This window comes from Hyaena hyaena, unplaced genomic scaffold (assembly GCF_003009895.1).
Source record: "Hyaena hyaena isolate Hyena2069 unplaced genomic scaffold, ASM300989v1 scaffold_385, whole genome shotgun sequence".
Taxonomy (NCBI): Eukaryota; Metazoa; Chordata; class Mammalia; order Carnivora; family Hyaenidae; genus Hyaena; species Hyaena hyaena.
The window spans coordinates 797,642-819,529 of NW_024081022.1; the positions used below are offsets into that span (position 1 = coordinate 797,642).

Sequence of the window (21,888 nt, forward strand, 5' to 3'; positions counted from 1 at the left end):
CCCCCCCCACCGCCCGCAGCTCCGGGCCTTAGCCCCCGCCCCACCCCCCCCACCGCCCGCACCCCCGGCCCTAGCCCCCAGCCCCCTCCACCCGCCCTAGTCCCGCGGCCCCGGTCTCTGCCCTGCGTCCCAGGACCTAGCCTCCGACCCATCTCGGCGCCCCCAGGACCGTCGACCCGCCCCGGCCCAGCGCCCGCGGCCCGCTCCACCCGCCCCAGTCCTGAGCCCTCGGCTCCTGCCCTGCGGTCCCCGCCCCTCCCAAAGGCCTGCGCCCCCGGCCCTCAGCCCCCGGGTCCCCGGCCGGCCGCCGCCTCCTCACCTTCCCCGGGACAGTCCGGCCGGCGACACCACAGCGTTCCCAAGTACTGCTATTTCCAGAAGAAAAACAAAAGGGGCAAAACACCTTTGGAGCCTCCTCAGACCAGGGCACCGGCACCGAAACGAGGAGACACTCCCTCAGGCCCCGGCCCCTTCGCCCGCCCCCCGCCCCTGTCCCCGCGGGGCGCAAACCCCCACCTCGCCCGCCAGCCTTGCGCGAGGAGCCAGCGCTGACCTGTGACCCCTCCCGTCGCCGGGGAAGATGGCGCCACGGCGCGGAGGCGGGGCCGGGTGACGCGCGCCTGGCCCCGCCCCGGGAAGCCCCGCCCCGCCTCTCGGAGAGCCCACTCGCCGGTGTGCGCACGCGCGCCGGAAAAGGAGGCGGGCTTGGTAAAGGACGCGGGGCGGGGGGGTGTCCCTGGCGACCAACTTACCACGGCACGGCCGTATGTGATAAAACGCGAATTTGGCCAAACGTACCGAGGCAACGAAATGGGCACCCACCAGGTCCTCCCAGAAAATAGTGCAGAGGTCAGGATTCCGGCCTAATCGCAGAAAAAGCAAATTTCCCCAAAGCACAGCTACAGTGACTGCAGGGGTCTGCAAGACCAGAGGCTCGTTCACAACATTCAGCTGAGGCTGAACACAGTTCCGTGTTTACACGCACGTACCTTAAAGACATCTCGGTTTTTATTTTTTAAAGATTCCTTTTGAGAAAGTGCAAGCAGAAGGAGACAAAATCCCAAGCAGGCTGCACACTCAGCGCAGATCCCCACCAGTGGCTGGATCCCAGGATCCCAAGATCATGACCTGAACACAAGTCAGGCACTCAACCAACTGGGGCTACCCAGGATCCCCAAAGAAAGACATTTTAAAACTACTTTTGCTTTATTTTTTTAAATATTTGTTTTGAGAGATAGAGTGTGAGCAAGGGAGGGCAGAGAGAGGGAGACAGAATCCAAAGCAGTCTCCAGGCTGAGCTAGCTGTCAGCCCAGAGCCCGTTGCGGGGCTGGAACCCACAAACCGTGAGATCATGACCTGAACCGAAGTCGGCTGCTTAACCGACTGAACCATCCAGGTGCCCCTAGGTTTTTTAAGATAAATGTACTACAACCCCCACCCCCAAGTAGTAAATTAAGAGATTTTAAAGAAAAATTTAAGACATCATATGGCCTTTAAAATTTTTTTTTATTTGTAGGCTCTGCGCTCTCAGACAAGCCCAATGTGGGGCTGGAACCCATGAGCCAGATCATGACCTGTGCCTATTAACTAAGTGAGCCACCCAGACGCCCTCACACGGCCTTTATATACAGCAATAAGTGAAGTTATTATCACGATCTTCACCTCCGTGTCAGGTAGTGTGCACAGGTGCAGAAGGAACTTGGCAAATTTTGTTTAAATTTCTACCCACCCTTTTTTTAAGGATACTTTCTCAAGCATGGTTTGTGAATGTCTATTTCCTTTTTAAAAAAATTTTTAAATGTTTTAAGTCTATTTCCTTTAAAAATCTATTTCACTATCTAACCATGTTCCATAAAGGAGGGCTAAAGTAGGAGAATGGAGGGAGTCCACCATAATTATCCTCGGTGTTTTCATCCAGACTTTGAAGGCTTTACTCTGTTAAGTCATCAATTTTTGGAACTCTATGGAAACTTCTGGGCATGTGTATGTATTTTTCTGGTGGGTTATAATTTTGTTATGCTATCAGTAAAAGTTGACACATTTAGCGTGTGGATGGGTTGTAGAAGAGAACAAACCACAAACAGAATATTTATACATTTATTTATAATGAAATTATGGTCTAAATATTTACAACATATAGGAAACCAGAGAATATGTTTATACAAAGCCAGCCTGCAAAGTATTCAAATGTGCAAAAATGACAGTTCAGTATCTCAAACTACTCCTGGTTCAGCAGACTAGCTCCTTCTTTCACACATTAAGAGTTGATACAAAAAAAGTTCTTTTGGCAAAACCTGTAATGCCAAGAAAAAGGACAAGTTGCGATTTCAGTCCTTAAGTCCGCCATCCATCCTACGGAGCCGTCAAATCTCTCTACTTTAGCTGCAACCGGTTCTGAGAGACAGACCACTGTGTTTCATTTCTGTGAGGAATTCTGACCAGCTTTTGATCAAGCAGTTTTCTGTGACCCAGCTGAAGACATGGAGCTTAGAAGGGCAAGAAAACCAGCAATGGCTTTCTGAGGCGAGTGCCTGAAGGTGCCAGCTTTGGATCATCCCAATAAAAAGACACACGGAAGATAAAAAAAAAAAAAAAAAACAAACCTCCATCTTCCTACTCAGGACCCAGCTATATCCAACAGTTTTAGATTAGTAAAACTGAAGATTCCAAAAACAGAAAAGAATGCAAAAACGAAACAGGGATGCACTGTTCTGAGATTTAAAGGTGCTGAAAGGAAAGGATGGTCTTAAAATCACTTCCCCACTAATAAATAGTAAGGCTTTGTTTGTACCCAGTTGTTATCAAAATTGACCAAATAGTAGTAAAATACAAATAAAACTTTCTCTTCGTCAGAAGAGGGGCCACTGGTGTGGAAAAGGCTGGACCAGGTCAAATGTGGATGGGAATGACCCTGTTGGGATGCTCTGTTGAACAAGCACGTTTCACCAACTGTTAAAAAGCTTCTGAGACACACTTGTGGATTCTAAGGAAATTTTAACAGATGCTACGCCACTGCAGAAACGGGGATGTTGTAACAAGGACGAAACACCTTTGAGGAAGGACACGCTGCATCCCTAACTTCTGCAAAGGTCCAAGATGGTTCCCAGTACAGGCCCCAGAGTCTTATTAAATCAAACGCATGCATTATTGCTAAAGAGAGTCACCGAGGGTCAAATCTCTGCTCCGCTGCTTCCTACGGGGCCATCCAGAACGGCATCTGTTGTTTCGCTCGTGGCTGTGACGAAGGGTACTGATAGCCCAAACTCCAGCCCTGTGGGAAGCTACCTGCATTTTTATGGCCCCCGTGTTCCTCCTCTTCATCAGATGAATCTGCAGCATAAGCCACCAACCCAAATCCCTTCTCTGTAGTTTTCATCTTCTTGACTGGATAATCTAGAATAGAGAAAACAACCCCAGCCCCATTCCCCACCAAGACAAAAAAAAAAAAGATAATACCATAAATTCGTTAATAAAAAAAAGATGTTAATTGTAATTGGTTAGTTGGACACCATTTTGAGGTCACAGGGTCAATGGTCACCCAAAAACGTTGAAGATCACACGAAAAACAGCACCAGCATCAGCAAATGTGAGTCCACCAGAACCATGTAAGAAAACAGAGAAAGAAAAAAGAAACAAAAAAAAAAAAAGAAAAAAAAAGAAAAAAGAAAAAAAGGAAAGTTAGCAAGTGAGTCTCTGGAAGCTGATATTTCACCTTTTAAAGAGTTCAAAAAAAAGGAGTTAAGAAAAGAAAAAAAAAAAATTTTCTTTTGGTCACTTTTATTACCACTACAGGCAGAGAACACGAGTGGCCCACATTCCTCTACACATCTTGAGTTCTGGGATACTAAGAGGCAGTATTTTTTTTAATAGCCACAGGCTGACCATTCACAATAAGAGTTACGCGGGGAGATGTAGCTCAGCTCCCAATACAAAGAAACATCGATCTTTTTAAAAAGTAGGCTCTGTGCCCAAATGGGGCTCGAACTCAGGACCCCAGGGTCAAGAGTCACAGGGTCCACTAGCTGAGCCAGGCAAGTGCCCTGAAATGCCCGTCCTCAAGTCTGCATCAGACTACCTCCAGGTATTCGGACAACAAAGGCAACAAAATTTTGAAATGACCTACCAATCATCAGTATTTCCTAGGGCTTTCATGATGCTATGCATAAAATGTTAAGTTGACTAACTCTTTTCTAGACCCACGTCAGTTGGAAATTAAGCCCATGTAACTATTGTGTTGTCCATATAAATAAAAGCAAGTATTCTCATTAGCCTGTAGATTTTAGAAGTTGGATTAAACACCTGAATGAGTGCCATCTGAATGAACATCAGGTCAGAAAACTAAGAGCTTAGGACCAGTCTTAGCCGCCCGCGTGTCCCCAGCTACACCTCACTCACCGTGGCCCCCTGCTCCGGCCCCAGACCCATTCCTGTCATCCGACTCTGCTTTCATTCCAGTCACTGGAAAGGCTGGTGGAGGCATCAACTGCCTGTTAGGAGAAAAAATGTGACGGCCTTTCAGACAGATTCAATCCACCATAACCTGTCCGGCGGACACGAAGCAAGTAACCCTGCATTTCTATCCCTTCCGCCTGACCCCACCCTTCAAGCTGTTATCAAGTTGTCAGATTTTAAGGCGCGTCCACACAGCCAGGCTGGACCGGGCCAAAACGGGAATGCACTGTTGGGAGAAGTCAGGCTCATCTATCGAAGGCTCAAAGGGTCGTGAGGAGAGTTCAAGCCCTGGAGAGCAAGGCCAGACCTCCACTCAAATACCTCGGTCCACCACGTTCTAGGATTCCAAGTAGCAAACATGGCTTGTATCACACTTCTGTCCCTGCCTACGCTTAGGAAAACGACCAAGACACAGACAGTGAAGGTAAAGGAAGAAGCCTGAATGAGCAAGAACTGAATTATTCAAAGCTGAGTACAAAGGCCCTGGAGACTGGGAGGCGCATCGTATTCTCCATTAGCGTATCCGTTACGAAGAACAGAAGCATATTTGAGCCAATGGATCTTGTTACAGTCTAGAACACGAAAGCCCACAGCAACCATCAAGCTCACTAGTGGTGCACACAAATGACATCTTTATACAGTCACGTAATTCCGCTCCAAATGACTTACCTGTCCCTCTCTCGCTCTTTGCCTGAGGAACTTGCCGGCTTCGATCCTGCACCTTCAATGTCATTCTGACTGGAGAAGCCTGTACCTAAATTAGTCATATGAATGGGTCCATGCTATGAGCAGAAAAATACAGTGGCATTAGCAAATCTACAACTGCTGTACGGACTTTAGCTCCTTAATGTAACTGTCAAGTGCCTCGTCTTTCTGGTCAACTGCAGTAATCTGCACTACATAGCTCTCTGGGATTGGGGGCGAGGGGGCACCGCCAAAGCAGAGATTACTCTTCTCGACGGAGGCCCTGCTCGGGGACGTCATGATTGATTATGCTACCTGCATCTGTTTTCAACTCTCAATCTAGAACTATAAAACTGTGTGTTTCAAAGAAGGCTTCAAGGACTCTGGCAAAATGTGAAGGTGCTTCTCCTGATGAAACAAAACTACACCAAAACTACACATTTTATTAATATTTTTTAAAACTCTGTACTCAAGGGGCACCTGGGTGGCTCAGTCAGTTAAGCGTCCGACTTCAGCTCAGGTCATGATCTGACAGTTCGTGGGATCAAGCCCCGCATCGGCATCTTGTGCTGACAGCTCAGAGCCTGGAGCCTGCTTTGGATTCTGTGTCTCCCTCTCTCTCTGCCCTTCCCCTGCTCATGCTCTTGTCTCTCTCTCAAAGTAGACAAACATTAAGAAGTTAAAAAAAAAATAAAAAAAAAAACCCCGACTGTAACTGCGTGCACAGAATCACTACATTTTTGGCCACCTTTTTCTGCAGGTGGTGGGGGACTGGAGGAAACAAATCACTCTTTTTTTTATGGAGAAAAAGAAGAGTAAATTGAGAGCCAAGGTTTAAATTCAAACCACATATTGGGAGATAGAACGATGCCTTTCGGTGAGATGTGAAGGGAAGCGAGAACATCCGAGCCTTTCAAGAGTGCTGTGTGTGTAAGAGGAAGTGCAGAATTCGACACACCTCATTCCAGCTGCAGGCACTGGAGACCCCTACCTCTCTCTACGTGGAGCTCTGTATTTTTTATCACACTGACCCCAAAGACAAACCCGCCCAAAGGGATTCACTCTTGCTTTAAGTTAATCCCCCAACGAAAAACCCTAATCCAAATCAATTCCAGAAAACAGAAATCCGCGTGCTGGGAGTACACAGATGTGAATTTCTCTTTTTTAAAAGGGAAAATACAGTAGAGTAAGATGAGGAAAGCAAAAATATTTTATTTAACCTGGTATCCAAGAAGTCCAGACTCCCGTTCATCCGGTAGCTCCTCTGTGAATCGCCTCTTCTGTGCCTGGGGTGGAGCTGGGAGTGGGGGCTGGGGCGGGGGCGGGGGCGGGGGCTGCGGGCCCGCAGGCAAGGCCGTTTTGACCGGAGCAGCAGGAATAAAAGGCCCGCTGATTGGACTCTGAGACCAAAACAAACCAAGGGGAAAAAGGTGTGAGAATTCCCAGCCGCTTAATCAGGAAACAATGGCTACGATACACCTGAATGGTAGCGCGTATCCTAGAAATCCCGTATGTCTGGTCGTTAGTTTCCTTCCTGTATCAACTGGCAGACAGTACAGCCCACCCGCGGTCACGGGAGGAAACTGCAAAACTGACCGGCTCTAAGGTCCTTTCAACTCTCAGGACAGATGTGCTGTGCCTGCGGGCGATCAGGAGCGCACAGCATCAACAATAATACAGACGCTAGCCACTTAGAAGCAAAACATTCTCAACGCTAAGCTCCTCTGATCAATGCGATTAGCTCTTTCTGGATCATAAAGGGTGCCAATGCACATGGCAAAGGCAAGTCCATCTGCCATTTCCATGGGTAAGTTGTCATAGCAACAGAGAGTCTAGTGTTTTAAGAGATTCTTCCATAAAAGACTAAGGACTGACCCAGCTCGTAACAGAGAGAGTAAGCACTTTTCAAAGGACAACTCTTATCAAACAGTCAGTACTTGATGATGCTTGGGTCACCTCAATTAACCTTGGCAACCTCGGAGATGTTATCATTATGCCCCTTTTCTTTTTTTCGTTTTTAGGCAAGCTTCACACCCAGGGCAGCGCCCAACTCAGGTCTGAACTCATGACCCTCCTGAGACCTGGGCCAAGACCAAGAGACCCTCCCCTGACTGAGCCACCCAGGCGCCCCATGCCCATTTTCTATCAGGAAACCAAAGCCTGGAAAGGCTGAATTATATCCCAAAAAGACCTGGAGCAAACCCTGGAACGAAGGAGGAGCCCTGGGGCCTACCTCCCAAGCCCAAGCCCGCGGGGACCGCCGTGCCACGCGCCGGCGCCGCTCAGAGCTGGGGAAGCATGGCTCTGCCACACACGAGGCACGGGCGTAGGCCTCGGGGTCACCACCAGGGCTCCGTGAGGCTTTCCGCCGTTTCCTACTGTCCAGCCCCCCTCAGTGCCCACAGCCCACGGGTCAGGAGGCTGGGCAATGGTTCGGGGCTGCGCTTCCTCTGGCACGGCTCCACTCCGAGAGGCCCATGGACACGGGCCTGCCATCAATCACCGTGCGCTCCCCCCCAGCCTCCCCCTGCCCTCTGAGGTGGGGAGGGCTGGACACCATCCGTCCAGATGAGCTAGCTGCCTACCCTTTCCAAAAACTCTAGTTTCTGACAGCTCGGGAATTCCGTGAGAGCATTTGTGACCCTGAAGCTGGCAGAGCTCACGCAGCCCTTGGCCTGGGAACCCCGCCTATGGAAGATTCCTTCAAAGCTTAGTGACCCCGTTCGCACCGCGGGGAGGGCCGGCTCCCTGCTCACGGACGCAGGAGCAGGCAAACTACGACCGCTGCCCTGGTACCCTCGCAACCTGAGCAGTCCGGGCGCACAGCCACGCTCGCTCACTTGGCATCATCCCGGGCCGCGCGCGCCCCCGCCAACCGAGCCGGCGGCCAGCGTCCCAGAGGAAGCTCGCCAGCCCCTCTTCCGCACGCCTGTTTCCCCGTAAGACGCGGGACACCCAAGCAGCCACCCACGGGAGGATGAAGGCGCCGGTCCCACAGCATTCGGGCAGCTCGGCGCCAGGAGCACGGGACGAGCGTTCCACGAGAATCCCACCCGATTTCTCTCCGAGCGAGGCCGCCGCGTCCGCGCCCCTCCCCTGCCCGGCGGCCTGTGTCCCCCGTGCTGGCGTCCTACCTGCCCAGTGCTGGCTGGAGGCTGCACTTGTGTTATCGGGTATTGTGTTGGCACAGGGGGGACTCCGGTGGGTAATGCTGGCAAGACTCCAGGTGCCAGTGACACCGCCGGTGGCACTATGCTTGGCACTCCGTAGGGAGGCTGAACTGGCTGCTGAGGAGGGGGAACAACAGGGTAACCAGACTGATAGCCATTGGATGGATAATATGGTGGCTGAGGAGGGACACTACTTATAGCAGAGGGTTGTGTATAGCCTGAGGGGGAAGAAAAAAAGTGTTTAATCAGCTGCAGCAGAACGAGACATTTTAGCTGAATATTAACTTACTCTCTAGGGAAGAACACTACTGAGGTACAAATGGCTTCTCAAATCACCCTCAGTCGAGGGGACATTCTGAGTGCCCTGGCACACCTAGCCTAGACTTAATAACTATCTTATTTTACACATGTACATCGCTAGCAAAACATTTATTTTCGTTGAACGCTTTAAGACATACACACCTGGTAAAGGTACAGCAGTATTAATCTGATTCACAAATCTAGAGTATTCAGCATGAACCTGCAAGAGAAGAAAGACAAATTCATATGGGACAGTCCCAACTCACGGACTGTTTATTTATAAGGGTCTGATTCTACCATTCTAGGGCTAAAGCAGCTAGGATTTAAAATATTTCCACTGATATCTCAACCCACTTTAGACTCATTTAATCTAAATCTTAATAAGGAACAGAGCACCCAGCTGACTCAATGGGTGGTGTGTGTGACTCTTGATCTCAAGGATGTGAATCTGAGCCTCACGTTGAGTGTACTTAAAATCCCCCAAACGAGACCCAACTGAGGTACAAAATCATTCAGAGCCACACAAACAGAGAAGTTTGGAAGTTCCTAAGTCGCCAGTGTAACTACTGAGAATTCATTCACTTTTTTATTCACTGGACTTGTCCTCAAGGAGCTCAAGGCTCCACACAGGGTCAGCCCCCCCCCCCCACCCGGTTCTCAGTGGGGCGGCCCACTGAGTCGGTGACTGCAAGCAGCGCCGGAGACAAAGCCCAGGGTGTGGTCAGGGGAGTTATCTCGTGCAAAGGATGGCAAATCAGGTTACTTCACAAAAGCAAAGAAAACAATTTCACAGAAGTTTGGAACCTTAAATATCAAATAACACAACGCTGAGGGGTCAGCCCCAAACCTGATTTCCATCAGGTGCTACAAGAAAGCCGTCCCGGTTTAACTTTTGGTTACTAGATTACAAAATAAAAAGAATAATCAAATAAGCAATTAGCCCAAGAGCACGGCCGATTGATCTTAAACTATTACAGTTCCGCCTTCCAACCTTACTTTAGCTAAACTTACTATTTATTAAAGAGAATCTGGGGTGCCCATAGTAAACAACCTGACCAAGATTAAAGGTATCATTTATTTAAACAACTGAGGACTTGGGGTGCCTGGGTGGCTCAGTCGGTTAAGCGTCCGACTTCGGCTCAGGTCATGATCTCTCAGTTTGTGAGTTCAGGCTCTGACAGCTCAGAGCCTGGAGCCTCCTTCGAATTCTCTGTCTCCTCTCTCTACCGCTCCCATGTTCATGCTCTCTCAGTAATAAATAAAAGCTTTAAAAAAATTAAAACAGCAACAACTGAGGACACTGAGATCTTATACCGACATACTACAGATTTCCAAAACTCCATACGGAAGCAGCTCCTAAAGAAGAAACGCACGCCAGCTGGGACCTGCTAGGGTAGCGTGACTTCCTTAGAATGTTAGTGGTCAGAGCGGTGTGGTGGTTTAAATAGTGTCCTTTCAAAAGTCTTGTCTGCCCAAAACTCCAGAATGTGACTTTATTTGGAAACAAGGTCTTTGTGACCACACGCTGTTAAGATGCAGTCACACTGGTTTCCGGCGGGCCCCAAATCCAAGGACTGCTGTCCTTCCAAGAGACAGATGGACTAGGAGAGGCAGGAGTAGGCCACGTGTCATCGGGACAAAGAACAGAGCTCTGCTGACACGAGGCAAAAATGCAAAGGGCTGTAGGCTGGGGGAGGCATGGAACATTCTCCCACATAGCGCTGCTCAGAAGCCAGCCCTGCTCACGTGTGGATTCTGCGTGTCTGGCCCCTGAACAGAGAAAAAACCTCTGCTGTCTTACGTCACCTAGCTGGTGGGACCCTGATACGGCAGCCCTCGGACACCAGTGCAGGGGGGAAGGGGCTCAGACACAGCCCCAGTCATATCAGACGAACGAACAGACTCACTGTTTGCAAGAGATTCTCACAGAGCTTCTTGGCAGCAGCCAGGCCTTCCGGCTTGGGATGACTGCAGAGAAGGAAGAACCAAAACTTTCAAAAAGGAGAAAAATAAAGGCTACAGAATCTTCCTTCACTTTGTATACTGCTTATAAGGTTAATACACTTATGTAGCACAAATCTGAGTCACTGAAAATCACAAACATAAGCCCTTTGAAATAAAATCGGTACCACTGAAACATACGCTTTATTAATCTGATTATTGTACCTTTTGATATATAACTTTTAAAAGTCACTAAAAAAACGCCTGTAAATTATACAAATATTGTGGTAGGTTTAAATGAAGGTCATTTTAGGCTCATCACAGCTACTTTAGGGTCCGATTGTATAAAACCCAAGAACCTGAACACTTCAAAAGGCAATTCCACCTCCTACTTCAACCGTTCATGTTAACGAATTACAAAGTGATTATTGCTGGTACTAAGCTCCTCAGGTTACGGTTTATTAGACCTGTTTCCTGACGCCGTCTGAATTACTCCTGCCTGTACTGATCCGCTGACAAGCATTCAAGTGTCCCCAGCCCCATCCGTCCGTACCTGATGTAAATATACATAGGTTCAAAAGCTTCTCGGCCAGATGCTGGCTCAATGCAACCGGAACCTTTGCCTCTCAGGAAGACTTTGGCACCCGTTTCGATCTGAATGTGCTGCAAATAGGAGCAGCCTGGACCTTCCACTTTCTCCTTGACGTTGAAAGTGGGCACAGCATGCTCTAGACCCACAAATAACTTATCCTGAACATAATGCATCTGTGGAAGAACAGAATACCTCAGATTAAATGCAATATATAATTAAGTTTTAATTTTGGAAAGTATAACGTACAAGACTTTAACCCTCCAGATGCCTCTAATCTTATTCTGGAGTCAGAATAAGGACTCCAAATAATTTCTACCACGAGCCTATGAAAATAAGCTTTATAAAGTAGCTTGAGTTCTTTTTTACATTGACTTTGAAAGGGAGAGGGAGAAGGAGAGAGTGCGCACACGCATGAGCGCATAAACAGGGGAGAGGGGCAGAGAGACAGGGAGAGAGAATCCCAAGCAGGCTCTGTGCTATCAGCACGGGATCCGATGCTGAGGATTTGATCGCACAAATCCTGAGATCATGACCTGAGCCGAGGTCGAGAGTTAAATGCTTAACCGACTGAGCCCCCGGCACTCCTACGGTAACGTAAGTGAGACCTGCCCTTGCCAAGCACCTACCCTGAACATGAACACCTCCCGCTCAGCAAAACAGGCGAAAAGCAAAGACTCCCGGCTCGGGGAGCACGCATGGCCCAGACCACGGCCCAGACTGCCGTAAGGCAGAAAGAGGCCTCAGCGCGGTCCTTGGGGTGCGCAAGCGGCGTGTTGGGTCGCGCAGTCAGCCCCGCGGCATGTCCTCCAGCGAGGGCTGCTCTCGCCCACCCCGTTCTCTAGGAGGACTGTATCAGCAGAGTCTTGCTTCACCAGACTCCGCCTTCTTGGTCCTCCAGCTGCCGTCCCTGTTACCAGAACCGAACCACAGCTTCCCGGCGGACACTGGACACTCCCGCTCCATCAGCGCCCTTTCCAACCCGCGCACCGCAAGCCGGCACCAGCAGGGAACTTGCAGGTCAGAGTTTCAGGATTTTCTACTTTCTTCGCCCTTCCCGTATTATTTGGCCCGTGTCGGTTTTACAGACATGACAAAGCTGTCAAGGGCCCCTCCACGAAACCTACCCCCGACTGGAAGGGCGGCTTCTGGCTAACGGCAGGAGACAGCTGCGCAACGGGCGCCGGCTGGTGATAGACGGTGACTGTCGCCCCATTAAAAGTGGGACTCGTCCCCGTGGCGGCTTTAACCACCCCATTGGTTATAATCTCTTTGATTCGGTTTACGGCTCCTGTGGAAAAACAGAGGGAGACACTATACCAATGAGATGAATACTCTAGCCAGTGACGAAGGTCAAGGCTCAGCTACCCACGTATTAATCCATTTTATAGGATCCCCAAGGACGTAGCCCTCAGCCTCTCTAAACCCCAGCACATTCATAAGCAGCTCATACACATGAGTTAGCACAGCCAGGAACATTCTGCCAATTTATTACATATAGCCCTATTCTTTCCCCTTCACAGAAAGCAGAAGTGAGCCAAAACATTACTTACTGTCCACTAATTCCCGTGTCTGGCCCTGAACGTGAAGGTATAGTGGACGATCCCTACAAAGAGAAATACAAAATGACGATCCCAAACTGGTCATAACCAAAGGAACAAAATGGGTCACCAAATTTGTAACACACATTCTTTCCAAGTGAGTAAAAGGCATTATATTCACAGAAATGGCTGCTGCTGACTTCTAAGAACACGGTTTTTGCAGCTGAGGGTAAACTTTTCTGGTTGCTTCAAGCTACGCAGCCCACACAGAGATCAAATCTGCTCTTAGGGGCTCCTGAGCACTGGGATCTAGTCAGCGGAGAGAGCCTGCTGTTGGCGGGAACTCCTTCCCACGGGCCGTCTAGCAGGTGATGCGCAAACACGCTCTTGCCTGTCCACACGAACGGGGCCACAGCGACAGCACATAGACCCATCTGTGAGGCCCACCACCAAAGGGACTCTCGGTTCTAAATGTAAGGGGGCTTAGATTCACATCTTGATTATAATCACAGATTAGATCTTCAATAACCATACGGTTCATAATAAGCTGTCAGCAAAAAATAGCTCTGTTTAAAGACAAAAAAGTCCATGGGGCGCCTAGGTGGCTTAGTCGGTTAAGTGACCGACTTTTGCTTAGGTCATGATCTCGCGGTTCGTGGGTTCGGGCCCCGCGTCGGGCTCTGTCCTGACTGCCAGCTCAGAGCCTGGAGCCTGTTTCAGTCTGTGACTCCCTCTCTCTCTGACCCTCCCCTGCTCACGCTGTCTCTCTTTCTCTCTCCTAGAAATAAATAAAANTGTGACTCCCTCTCTCTCTGACCCTCCCCTGCTCACGCTGTCTCTCTTTCTCTCTCCTAGAAATAAATAAAAATATTGAAAAAAAAAAAAAAAAAAAGACAAAAATGTCCAAAAGGGTGCAAGCAGCATGCACACAGGTGCAATATACGGTTTCCGGTAGGGGAGCAAGTTGCGCCTCCTAATTCTGCTTAGTTTAGGCCAGTGTGGAAAGTGCTGCACTGCTGAGTGCCAGCCCCAACACCGAGTAACCAGAGGGGTGAAACTCAAGGGGAGATGTTTATATGAATAATCCAGCCATGTGGAAACAGCGTAGAGTCTGACGAAAGGATGGTTTTTAGACAGAGAGCACAACAAAACACACGCCCTTCTGTTGGGGAAATACTTCCATACAAAAGTTTAGAAGTGCGTATGTTCAACGTCAGCAATTGTCTTATTTTACACTTTCCTGTAGCTGGATTCCGCTAAGAAAACGTTACCTGTGAAATGAAAAATCAGAGAGCGGCAGGGAGGCGAAGAGATCCCCTTACACGTGTCTGAGATGGTCCCCAAGTTCTACTACGAAGCACGTGTGTACATCTCGCAAGCTACTAACCAGACATTTACGCCCATTTCCTCGGACTGAAAAACAGACTAACGTGAGCCTGTATCCAGCCTTTCCCCAAAGCGGAGGAAGTGAGTACACACCCTGGCCCCACTTTGGCCTTCTCCTCGCTTGTCATGAATCTCCCTCGAGTTGACACCGCGGCCCCACTAAGTCGGCTGATCTGAAAAGGAAACGTTCTATTAAAAAGACGATGTGGCAGGTGATCGGCTTCGACGACAAGCAGCAAGATGGATTCTCCCCGGGGCGCCTGGGTGGCTCAGTCGGTTAAGCGTCCGACTTCGGCTCAGGTCATGATCTCACGGTTCGTGGGTTCGAGCCCCACGTCGGGCTCTGTGCTGACAGCTGGCTCAGAGCCTGGAGTGTCTCCCGATTCTGTGCCTCCTTCTCTCTCTGACCCTCCCCTGCTCACGCTGTCTCTCTCTCTCAAAAATAAATAAAACATTAAAAAAAAAAAAAAAAAGATGGATTCTCCCCATTTGTTCATCCGACCAACAGACAGGGAGGAGCTCTCGACCGGACCCAAAATCACTTCCTGCTCAAGCTGACCCGCGAGGCCCACCCATTTCGGCTCCTTCGCCTTCACTCCAACCCAATCCCAACTCTGGAGATTATGACCCAAGCCCACTGATAAACATGTGACTCTTCCCAGGTCCTGTTGTTGTCCCTCCCCCCTCCCCACCAAAGAGGCCCAAGGTCTCCCCACCTCATCCTGAGTCTGCCCTCGCGTCAACAGGTTCCTGCACGTGAGAGGCACGTCATTGATCTCGACTTCAGCTACCACCAGGTCGTCCTTGCTTTTATTGCTAGTTAGGCCTTTGCCAGCAGCCTGAAGCTACAAAAAAAAAGAAATTCGATCAAAAAGATGGTAAGATAAAACAGGATCTCTCTGCTGTTCAGTTCTGCCCTTTCCCAAGTCCCTCCACCACCTTGCCCTTCACCAAACCTGCCTGCAGACACACTTGGAAACATTCCTGGGTCATTCTTCAAGAATGAAATAACAAGCCAGGGGTGGCTGGGGGGCTCAGTCGGTTAAGCATCCGACTTCAGGTCAGGTCATGATCTCACAATCTGTGAGTTCGAGCCCCGCATCGGGCTCTGTGCGACAGCTCAGAGCCTGGAGCCTGCTTCGGATTCTGTGTCTCCCTCTCTGCCCCTTCCCCATACATGCTCTCTCTTGCTCTGTCTCAAAAATGAATAAACGTTAAAAAATACTTTAAAAAAAAAAAAGAAGAATGAAATAACAAGCCAACAAAACCTCACTGAATGGACACCGAGTATTGTCAACTTTCGGGAAAGCAGCCCCCAGATTTCTCTGCAACCACATCATGCGGGTGCTTCCACGATCACATAATCCCAGAAACCGTATGCTGCCACCTCCACAAGGAAACCTACAGGCCCGGGTTACGGCACTTTCCACTCGGCCACCCAGTCGTGCGTGCAAACGCCGGGCACAGTCCAGCAACCCGTGTGCCCCACTGTGTCACCGGCCACTACGGCCCCGGTGCCTCACGCTCACCTAACGCTGTCCTTGAGGAGACCAGGAAAACCCGTTGGTGTAACTTGACCTCCCATTACCCTCTATTGAAAAAGAGGTAAGAGAATGGATGAAAAGCCAAGCAAACTCCTAAACTCTGATCTGGCTTCTCTTAATTTAAACTGTATGCAACTCCAGATAGCGGGATTTGAGTCATCCGAACAAATTTTCATCTCAAGATGGCCTTTCCCAACCTTTGTCGCCTTGGACCAAGGGCCCACAAATCTGCTCAAGGATAATAAAATACACTTTACTTCCTTATGCATTCAATACGTTTTAAATATTTTTTAACGTGTATTTATTTTTGAGAGAAAAAAGTCAGAGCATAAAGGGAGAGAGAGAGAATCTGAGCAGGCTCCAGGCTCTGAGCTGTCAACGCAGAGCCCGACACAGGGCTTGAACCCACAAACCACAAGATCATGACCTAAGCTAAAGTCGGTTGCTTAACCCACTGAGCCACCCAGTCTGTTTCTTTAATGTTTTATTTATTTCTGAGAGAGAGAGAAAGAGAGAGAGAGCGCGCGCGAGCGTGCGCCTGAGCAGGGGAGGGTCAGAGAGAGAGGGAGACACAGAATCGGAAACAGGCTGCAGGCTCTGAGCTGGCTGTCCACACAGAGCTTGACGCGGGGCTCGAACCCACGAACAGTGAGATCATGACCTGAGCCGAAGCCGGACGCTTAACCGACTGAGCCACCCAGGTGCCCCTGAGTCACCCAGTTTTAAAACATGGACACAGGGGCGGCTGGGTGGCTCAGTGGGTTTAGGCATCCAACTTCTGCTCAGGTCATGATCTCATGGTCACACCAGGCTCTGCGCTAACAGCTCAGAGTCTGGAGCCTGCTTCAGATTTTCTCTCCCTCTCTCTGTCCCTCCCCCGCTCGCACTGTGTGTGACACACTCTGTCTCTCAAAAAGTAAACGGACGTTAAAAATTATTTTTAATTAAATTAAGAAAAAAAACCACAGACACAAACTAGACTCAACAACATCTCATCTGTTCATCCGCCGCTCAGCACGCCCAAGCACACTTCATCTCACTGAACCCCAGGGCCACCTTCAAAGGTGTGTGGCAGTGCCATCCAGCTGTGGGAGCTACCTGGCAGTCCACTATGGGCGCCATCAGCCTCGTGTCCAAGTGCCCTGACAAGGAACTCAATTTTTAATTTTATTTTTAATGCAAACTTTAATTTAAATAGCTACATGCGGCAGCGACTAATATCGGGGACCGGCCAGGTATGCATCACCAACCCCAGCAGATGAGGAAACTGAGGCTGCACGTGTCTTAGCTGAGAACCAAAGGCCGTGGGTTTCCCATCTATACATTGATTCTTTTTTTTTTTTAGCAGCATGTTTTTATCCCAAGGTTGTTTAATGTTTTATTTATTTCTGAAAGAGAGACAGCATGAGCAGGGGAGGGTCGGAGAGAGAGGGAAACACAGAATCTGAAACAGGCTCCAGGCTCTGAGTTGGCGGTCAGCACAGAGCCAGGCACAGGGCTCAAACCCTCGAACCATGAGATCATGACCTGAGCCAAAGTCAGACGCTTAACCGACTGAGCCACCCAGGAGCCCCATACATTCTGATTCTAAATCTACTATTTATGCACCATTGTTGCCTCCTGCTGAGTGCAAAAGCTTTTTGGAGAAAAAAAAAATGAGTAAATGATTAACATCAGTATCAACGATTTTATTACTCAAGGCGCACTCCATTGGTCATCAGCGCCTTTTCATAGTTCCTTGTAAAACTTGCAAATAGACAATGGACTTAATCTTTGCAAACCATAAAAATACAATGAATAATGAACTTCCAATTCACCAGAAGTTCCCACCAATTCTGCAGAACTTGAATATTTAAACATCCAGGCAGATTATGGCCTGTTGACATCATACTCATAAACAGGACAACAAAAAATTGCATTTTCTTTTCTTCCCCCAGCGTTACTGAAGTATAACTGACAAGCAAAAATTGTATATATTGAAGGTGAACAACTGGATATTTTGATACACAGTTACATTGTGAAATCATCACAACAGGTTAATTAACACATCCATCCTCACCTGAATTGCACTTGCAAACACAGTACCCATCTCTTCACAGGTAGGATGAGAGGCAGTTTTGGTTTTTTTGTTTTTTTTTTTTATTTAATTTTTTTTTTAACGCTTATTTATTTTTGAGAAAAAGAGACAGACGGAGCACCAGCAGGGGAGGGGTAGAGAAAGAGCAAGTCACAGAATGGAAAACAGGCTCCAGGCTCAGAGCTGTCAGCACAGAGCCCGACAGAGGGCTAAACCTCACAGACAGCGAGATCATGACCTGAGCCCAAGTTGGTCGCTTAACCCCAGGCACCCCCAGAAGAACTTTTTTTTCAAATGAGAATTATAATAGAGCGAGCTGCCTTGCAGCACTAATCCTCCAACTCCAGAGGCTTTCCAGCACCAGCTGAGCCCGGCTGTGTGAGCAGACTCTGGAAGTCAGAACCATGCCAACCACCACCGATCTTACACAACTACACAACTTGACTTTCACACGCCTCATTTCCATCCTCTGTAAACAGGAGACAGTAATCCATTCCACAAGTTGTTGTAAGATTTTTTTTTTTTAAGTGCAAAGATGCATCCTAGCACTGCAAACAGACACTCTACTCATTGTCCTGCAGGAAAATTCTGGTCTCCTATTACAGGACAGATTAAAGATCAGTCTATTTGTGAGATTTCAGTTGTTCCAGAAGTTCTATAAACTGACCACATAATTTCCTCAATTTACATGAAAACAGCAAAACAACCAACACAAAAATTGTTCATTTTATTTCACGTTTAATTACACTGTAAGTATTCGTTAGAAATTAGAATCTATGGATTCTAATCATAAAGGGCATTTTATGAACGTCTTTTTGAGCAAAGGTGACTAAAGACATTTTAAAGCTCACTGATTTACCTGAACTTCTCTTGTGACTTCAGGGGAAATGCACATGTGGTGAAAAATACACTACATCGCTGCTTTAAATGATTATGTAGACGGAAGTTAAGCTGGACCAGGAACAAAGACAAAATGAGCTATTTGATCTGTAAACGTAATCAAACCAACCAAAGCTGCCTTGTAAAAACAAATGACAAAATATCATCCGATACACTCCAAAACTAAGCGATCCTTAAATTACCGTGTCCCTGTTTTCTCCTCAGCACACAGGACTCTGACCACACAATTACAAAACCACCCTCATTAAGATCGCAGTTAGCAGAGTCCCTCCGACTTCAAATACCTTCTCGGCGGCATTCTGTGTTGGCTTCAGCTTCCCTTTGGCCATGAGCATGGCATTGATCTTGGCAGCCACAGCGGCGGCCGCATCCAAGGCCCCGGAGGGAGCGGCCGTGGAGCCCCCAGGGCTTCCCCCACTGCCGGTCACCTCCCCACCAGGGGCCGCCGGTGGGAGGAAAAGAAGCGGGGCTGGCGCTGGTTGGTCCCATTTGCTGCGGCGCCTACAGGAAGGAAAAGGAAAATATTAGGCCCCAAAGCTTTTAGTTACCTTCCCCTTCCCCTCCTGCGCTTTAGCACCCCATCTGCCGTCTGTCACGTCCCCTTTACACCCTCGAGTCTCTCGTCAAGACGAAAGTGACCGCCTCTTTGAACAGACAATAATTCCTCACTTCTTTCGACCCTTCTCCAGAACCCATTTCTTTTCTACCCCATCGTCCCTGTCAGAAAACTCCGCTGTGTCCCGCATGCCGCCGTTCTGGCCGCCCTCTCGGCCGGTCCTTCCGAAAAGTCCCTGCTCTCCCCTCCCTCCGCTCCCTGCCGGCCTTTTTCGGGGGCCCCAAGGCCTGCTCACCACCTTTCTCCCCAAAAGCCCAGCCCTCCAATCCGTACGCTTCCCTCTTCAGCCCCCCCCCCCCAGCTCCCAGCGGCCCCTCCGTCTCTCCTCTGCCCCGTGCCCGCTGCGATGCCCTCGCCCAGGAAGCTTTACCCGCCGGCCCCGGGATGCGTCGCGCTCCCCGCGGACATGGCGACCGGCTCTGCTCAACCACCCGCCAACTACCCCACTACCCGCTTCCCGTCACTTCCGCCCCCAACGCCTTCACGCACAGCCCCTTCCGGTCGTGAGGAAAAGCTGTTCCGGTGAAAGCGTCCGTTCCAATTGGACTCCTGCTGATTTCAAGGCGTCCGGCCTTATCTGAGGCCGGTAGGGTGTGACCTTCCTGCTTTCGGCTTGCCCTGGAGAAAGATGGCTGCCGAGGGGCCTGTCAGGGCGCGGCTGGGGCGGGGAGGGTCCATGTTTGTTGTGGGCAACTGGGTAGCCCACCGGACAATACGCATGAGTCAGGGAATCGGACAGGTTTGTCCCCCCGGTCCGGCCACGTTTGTGTGGAGGCCCAGCCGCTGGCCAGGGAGAGGGCCTTCCCGCCACTTCGGCCCGCGTCATTCAGCTGTTTAGGAAAAGGCAAATGATTCGTCCCAAAGGTCATGTGAAGAATTTCTCTGGTTCTTGCACGTCTGCACGCCAACCAGGGCCTCGAGGGCGCGCCGCAAGGGGGCGCCGGCGGCTGGGCGCGCGAAAGGAGGGCAGGGGGCGGTCCGGGGCGCACCGCCGGGGTCGGGGGCTGGGGGGCGGGTCGTGGGCGGCGGAGGGGAGGGGGCGGGCCGGGGCGCACCGCCGGGGTGGGGGGCTGGGAGTGGGTCGTGGGCGGCGGAGGGGAGGGGGCGGGCCGGGGCCCCCCACCGGGGTGGGTTGCTGGGGGGTGGGTCGTGGGCGGCGGAGGGCAGGGGGCGGGCCGGGTCGCACCGCCGGGGTGGGCGGCGGAGGGCAGGGGGAGGCGCCCGGGCGCACCGCCTTGGGGGGATCCGAGAGGGTCGCGGACGGCCGAGGTGGGCGGGGAGATGCTCGCACAGGGTCCGGCGGACTGATGGCGTTTGGTGCGTCTTGGAGCTGCAGGGAGACGCCCGGTGAAAGAACAGCGTGGAGCCAGATTCCAAGTACGTTTATATGCTGGTAGGATTAATAAAACACAAGTTAATTTGAAAGCCAAATTCGTAGTATTTTCTCTTCAGCATTTAATAAATGTCCGTTCCATACAAACACCACGTTTATCATGTATGAAATTTTGCATATGCAATACAATATTATGTTTCTTCATTATTTTGCTTTGATCTATTCTTTTGCTACGGTGTTTTATTGAATAATTCTAAGTTTTGTTTTTTAATGTTCATTTCTGAGAGAGAGAGAAAGAAAGCGTGATGCAGAGGAGGGTCAGAGAGAGAGGGAGACACAGAATCCGAAGCAGGCTCCAGGCTCTGAGCTCTCAGCACAAAGCCCAAAGCCGGGCTCGAACCCACAAACCGTGAGATCATGACCTGAGCTGAAGTCGGCCGCTTAACCGACTGAGCCACCCAGGCACCCCTAATTCTATCTTAGTTTTAATATCTGCTAGGGCAAACTGATTCTCATGTACATTTCCTTGCCTATTCTGACAGGTGTATTTTTCCAAAGAATTTCAGATTAAAACACCATTGTTATCCCGTTGCCGCTTCTCACCAAAACACAATGTTGTTGGGAGTCTGATTGGAATTACATTATTTTTTTACATTTAAACATTTTTTTGTGATTTGTGAACCATATTACCCTTTATAAAAGGGTACTGGGGCGCCTGGCTGGCTCAGTAGGTGGAGCATGTGACTCTTGATCTCCCAGTGGTGAATTCAGGCCCCGCCTTGACCTGATTGTGGAGCCTACTTAAAAATTAAATAAAAATAGGGGCGCCTGGGTGGCTTAGTCGGTTAAGCGTCTGACTTTCGCTTAGGTCATGATCTCGCGGTTCGTGGGTTCGAGCCCCGCGTCGGGCTCTGTGCTGACTGCCAGCTCAGAGCCTGGAGCCTGTTTCAGTCTGTGACTCCCTCTGTCTCTGACCCTCCCCTGCTCACGCTGTCTCTCTCTCTCTCTCTCCTAGAAATAAATAAAACATTAAAAAAATATATTTAAAAAACTTAAATAAAAATAAAAAGGTACTTTTAAGCGCTCAGTCCACAAAGTTGTGCAACGATCACCATTATCTAAGTCCATATCACTTTCATCACCCCAGCAGAAACCCAGGCACGTCCCCTTTCCCTTGCTAATGCAACACTGATCTACTTTCTATCTCTGGATTTGCCTATTCTGAACATTTCACACAATGGAACCATAGAGTATGTGACCTTTTGTGTCTGACTTCTTTCACTTAGCATCTTGTTTTCAAGGTTCGCGCATGTGGTAGCATGTGTCAGTGCCTCGTTCCTTATGGCCAAATAAT

The 21,888-nt window shown here is 49.6% G+C and overlaps 2 protein-coding genes and 2 non-coding genes across 7 annotated transcripts in view; all 4 read right to left on the reverse strand.

Annotated features, from left to right (window-relative positions):
• Positions 1 to 586, reverse strand: part of RIT1 (Ras like without CAAX 1) — an 8,640-nt gene extending 8,054 nt beyond the window's left edge. The window contains exons 1-2 of one of the 3 annotated variants that reach the window (XM_039251380.1): positions 554 to 586; positions 320 to 368 (exon numbers count right to left, since the gene is read on the reverse strand). The gene's annotated coding sequence lies outside the window, so the exon portion shown is untranslated. Of the gene's footprint in view, positions 1 to 319; positions 369 to 516 lie in introns of all 3 variants that reach the window. The other 2 variants (XM_039251379.1, XM_039251381.1) reach the window with 2 other exon arrangements.
• Positions 587 to 2,084: 1,498 nt separating this feature from the next.
• Positions 2,085 to 19,658, reverse strand: KHDC4 (KH domain containing 4, pre-mRNA splicing factor). Of its 2 annotated transcripts, XM_039251407.1 has the most exons (14): positions 19,572 to 19,658; positions 18,870 to 19,086; positions 14,781 to 14,909; positions 14,158 to 14,237; positions 12,691 to 12,743; positions 12,265 to 12,428; positions 11,102 to 11,313; positions 10,515 to 10,575; positions 8,770 to 8,827; positions 8,272 to 8,525; positions 6,358 to 6,537; positions 5,123 to 5,235; positions 4,397 to 4,488; positions 2,085 to 3,394 (listed from the first exon to the last, which is right to left on the reverse strand). In XM_039251407.1, the coding sequence occupies exons 1-14, from the start codon at positions 19,607 to 19,609 to the stop codon at positions 3,195 to 3,197; spliced, it is 1,851 nt and encodes a 616-aa protein (XP_039107338.1). In that variant the 5' UTR covers positions 19,610 to 19,658; the 3' UTR covers positions 2,085 to 3,194. The 2 variants fall into 2 exon arrangements, with proteins under 2 accessions (XP_039107338.1, XP_039107339.1); XM_039251408.1 differs by lacking the exon at positions 2,085 to 3,394 and having other exon boundaries at positions 5,123 to 5,207.
• Positions 7,514 to 7,645, reverse strand: LOC120244749. The gene has a single exon (XR_005531615.1). It is a non-coding gene; the product is annotated as a small nucleolar RNA SNORA42/SNORA80 family (small nucleolar RNA).
• On the reverse strand, positions 11,909 to 12,039 carry LOC120244750. The gene has a single exon (XR_005531616.1).
• Positions 19,659 to 21,888: the final 2,230 nt, after the last annotated feature.